Source organism: Notothenia coriiceps, unplaced genomic scaffold, assembly GCF_000735185.1.
Source record: "Notothenia coriiceps isolate Sejong01 unplaced genomic scaffold, NC01 NC01_scaffold00026082, whole genome shotgun sequence".
Lineage (NCBI taxonomy): Eukaryota > Metazoa > Chordata > Actinopteri > Perciformes > Nototheniidae > Notothenia > Notothenia coriiceps.
In genome coordinates this window covers 3184-6931 of record NW_011358783.1, presented here as the reverse complement: position 1 = coordinate 6931, position 3748 = coordinate 3184, and the positions used below count along the sequence as shown (strand labels likewise).

At 43.7% G+C, this 3748-nt stretch overlaps 1 protein-coding gene across 1 annotated transcript in view; it reads right to left on the bottom strand.

Annotated features, from left to right (window-relative positions):
- Window positions 1-1600: 1600 nt before the first annotated feature.
- Window positions 1601-3748, bottom strand: part of LOC104956455 (transmembrane protein 41A-B-like) — a 4020-nt gene continuing 1872 nt past the window's right edge. Inside the window, exons 2-4 of the mRNA XM_010783937.1 lie at window positions 2761-2911; window positions 2034-2195; window positions 1601-1819 (exon numbers count right to left, since the gene is read on the bottom strand). Coding sequence (XP_010782239.1) covers window positions 1622-1819; window positions 2034-2195; window positions 2761-2911 — 511 coding nt within the window. The 3' untranslated portion in view covers window positions 1601-1621. The remainder of the gene's footprint in view (window positions 1820-2033; window positions 2196-2760; window positions 2912-3748) is intronic.

The window sequence follows — 3748 nt, the reverse complement described above, 5'->3', positions numbered from 1 at the left end:
AAGCCACGATTATTGTTTTTATTTTAAATTGTATAATGTCGGACTTTTCTTGCCGTCCGCGAGGAAAAGAAATGGGGCTCAGAACCTCAGAATACTGACATCTGTATTTATTTAATCTTTTCCTTGTAATTTGATGCAGGCACGAAACATAGGCTACTACCAATAGAAATACTTTGCTTCTAAAATCGTTCTGTCTGAATACTAAAATCTGTATTTTTTTAAATAAATGTTTCCTTCTAAGTTGTTATTATTCACATTGCTTTCAAAATTGTTCTTTGTGATTTGGAAAATTGTCTTGGTGAACACGAATCAATAGATTACATGTCGGGACTATAACACCAAATGCCGTGAGACTGGGTTGTCTGCACAGGTCAAACATGAGTGTGTACCGGCGGGTTGTCACTCAGAGTGTGTGGAGCGAGCAACAGCCTGTGATAGATGGCAATGTAATTCCATAGGCTTCCCTGTGTGATATAATGATGTGAGTGAGTGAGCAGCTGACAACAAGATAATCGGATAAAGGCATGATGGACAGGCACTCTCAATGAATCTGTAATTGAGTCAGGAAACTAGCTTGTTGAGAGAGGAAGATGAATACAGATCGAGAGGAAGTGTTGATGCAAATCGGAGCGACCTGAATGAAGATGGAGTCAAGGTTTTTTTTTTTTTATATCTCACACTGTGAAAGAAAGTGCAAGTGAAAAATACAGCTAAGTGAAAGACAAATTATTCTTCAACTCGCGCTGTCGTCACTGTTCTTTGAAGGGCAACATGCAGTGGGAGTTAAAAGCATTCAGACTCATGTTATCCTTTTAATCTCTTCTTAAATATATTTGATAAATGTTAAAGTGCTGGTTTGAGCTCTAAATGTGAGTTTAAGGGTGTTCACAAACATTTTTAGAGACTCATTTACATAGTCCCCTGCTTAAAGTGGACCTATCATGCTATATTTGAAAAATATATTGTAGGGCCATACCTATACAAAACATTTCTGTGAAGTTTTTTTTTCAAAATACTAAACAGATCCCCCATTGTAGCCAAGCCTCATACTGCTCACACTCCTCTTGTGCAGCCCTGTTAGAGAAACGCAGATGATGGGTCCTTAGCTTAAAAAAAAAGAAAGAAAAGGAGGCGGAGCTAATGCCTGATCAGAATTTTATCGGAGATAAAGTTAAATTCTGCTGTGATAAAACGCCATCCTGTTCTAAACCACATCAAGGATTATTTCTGAAACAGTATAATGCTTTTTCTCTTGCAGGTTTATCACAAGCTGAGTTTCTTTTTTTATTTCCTGCTTTTTAAACACATGTGCTCTCCAGTGCAGGTTAGCTCTGAGTGTTAGCGAGGCTTGCTAATGTAAACAAAAACGAGATTACGTCCAAAACACGTCAGGCATTGTTTCTGATAGCAACTTTCTGTGGGTCCGCCGCTGATTTGACGTCAGTTCGGATGGAATCTGTATCCGCTCGTTGTTCCCCCGTTTTTAAAAGATTTGGGTACGGAGGAAAAGAGAGAGGGTTTTATTTTCTGACGCTGCGTGAGTTCCCCGACGCACCGGAGACACATAGTTATGTATAAAAGACATCACAAAGTGCATTTTGCATGATAGGTCCCCTTTAAGTTAGTAACGTGTTAACCTTGACTTCATACTGTGTGTTTTTAGAGTGTGTGTAGTCTCACCTATTAACACAGAGAAGAAGAAAATGGGCATTGGGATGTTGAGAACGGGACACGTGATGTTCAGGAACCAGTTAGGAGTCATGGGGAAGAAACGGAGGAAAAGGAGGAAGAAGAACAAACTGCTACGATTTTCCTCCACCTGACAGAGAGGAGAGGAAGAGAGGGAGGAGGGAGGAAGAGAGAGAGGAAGAGAAGGAGGAGGGAGGAAGAGAGGGAGAAAATGAAGGGGAAAATAGATGAAAGCAGAAACAGCGGCTCTCCAGGCTACTCTCCAACGTTGCCTCTGTGTGAGCAGCTTAGCTCGTTTACGTTAGCACGGCTACTCTTCTAATCCACTGACTGGATGAACCGACCTTCCTCTGCAGCAGAGCCACCTTGTCGGGGAAGAAGTGAACGACGTGCTGCTTCCCGAACGCTGAGGAGAGCAGGAAGCAGAAGGTGGAGCCCACCGTGGTCAGAAGGCAGGCCAGCACGAGACCCTCCCAGGGCCCGAAGATTGCTCCGGCTAACATGTTCTGGAGAGGGGAGGGATGGAGAGAAGTCATTAATGTCAACTGAGCAGAGAGCATCGTTCCTCTGAGTGTGGAATCAGGGTGAGGATCTGGAAACCTGTTGCTCTCCTCGAGGTTCCATTTCCCCCACATTAACTCTGAGTGTTTCCTTGTCTGATGTGAGGGTCTTCGGACAGATGGTGTCATATTGACTGGCGCACAGAAGGAGTTATTCGGTCTAATCGTATTAAGTCCTGGGACCCTATCTCAGATTATTTAGATTTAAGATTCAAGGCGTCATGGTCATGTGCACAGCAGCTACAGTGTAGATATGACAATGAAAAACTGAAGTCACAGATGATACGGCAACAATTCATATTCGCTGTTCAGGACATAGCGGGGGTCAGACACAAAGTTAATACTGTACTATGGTAAGTTATTGAAGGGTTGTCCTATGATCTTTGTGTAGATTTGACCTCCAACCTCTTCTGGGTGTGTGTGTGTGTGTGTGTGTGTGTGTGTGTGTGTGTGTGTGTGTGTGTGTGTGTGTGTGTGTGTGTGTGTGTGTGTGTGTGTGTGTGTGTCTCACCAGAAAGGAGGATCCAGGTATAGCAAAGGACTGTTTGTAGAGATACGCGCTGCAGAACAGCAGCAGCACGTAGCTGTAATGTTCTCGTTTATAAAGCTTCAGCATCTCAGCGAGCTCCCGCAGAGAGTCCAGGTCCGACGGGAACTTCAGACTGGAGGGAGAAACACAACGGGACAAAACCATGGTACTTAAAGTTTAACAACAAATTCCTAAAAACTGTTAACATTTGCTTGTTTGTTTTTTTCACATTTTTATGTGACTGATTTCTATGTCTGTGTGTGTGTGTGTGTGTGTGTGTGTGTGTGTGTGAGTGTGTTTGTGAATGTGTGTGTGAGTGTTTGTGAATGTGTGTGTGAGTGTGTTTGTGTATGTGTGTGTGAGTGTGTTTGTGAATGTGTGTGTGAGTGTGTTTGTGTATGTGTGTGTGTGTGTCTGTTTGTGTGTGTGCGTGTGTCTGTTTGTGTGTGTCTGTTTGTGTGTGTGCGTGTGTCTGTTTGTGTGTGTGTCATTTTGCGTGTGTGTTGGGGGGCAGTAACAGGATACATTTGATTGAGGGACAGAAATAGAGCCCACACACACACACACACGTCTGACACTCAAGATGCCCACTTCCTCTGTCACCTGCTCTGACATTCAGTATTACTCGTTCTCATTGGTCATTGGAAAAACATGCTGCTCTGTGATTGGTCAGCGGCTCGATGATGCGTTAGCCCTTGGATACGTGAAACTGAATGAAAGGGAAAAGTGTCCCTGTGGGCAACTTTTATTTCGCTTACGCATAACCCCATGAGAAATTATGGCTTTGCACATGACACACACACACACACACACACACACACACACACACACACACACACACACACACACACACACACACACACACACACACACACACACACACACACAGGTCCTGCTCTCTTGGCTCAGAGTGTCGTGGTCGGCGTTATTCTAGCATCCCTAGACAACCTTTACTGTCTGGTACATGGCC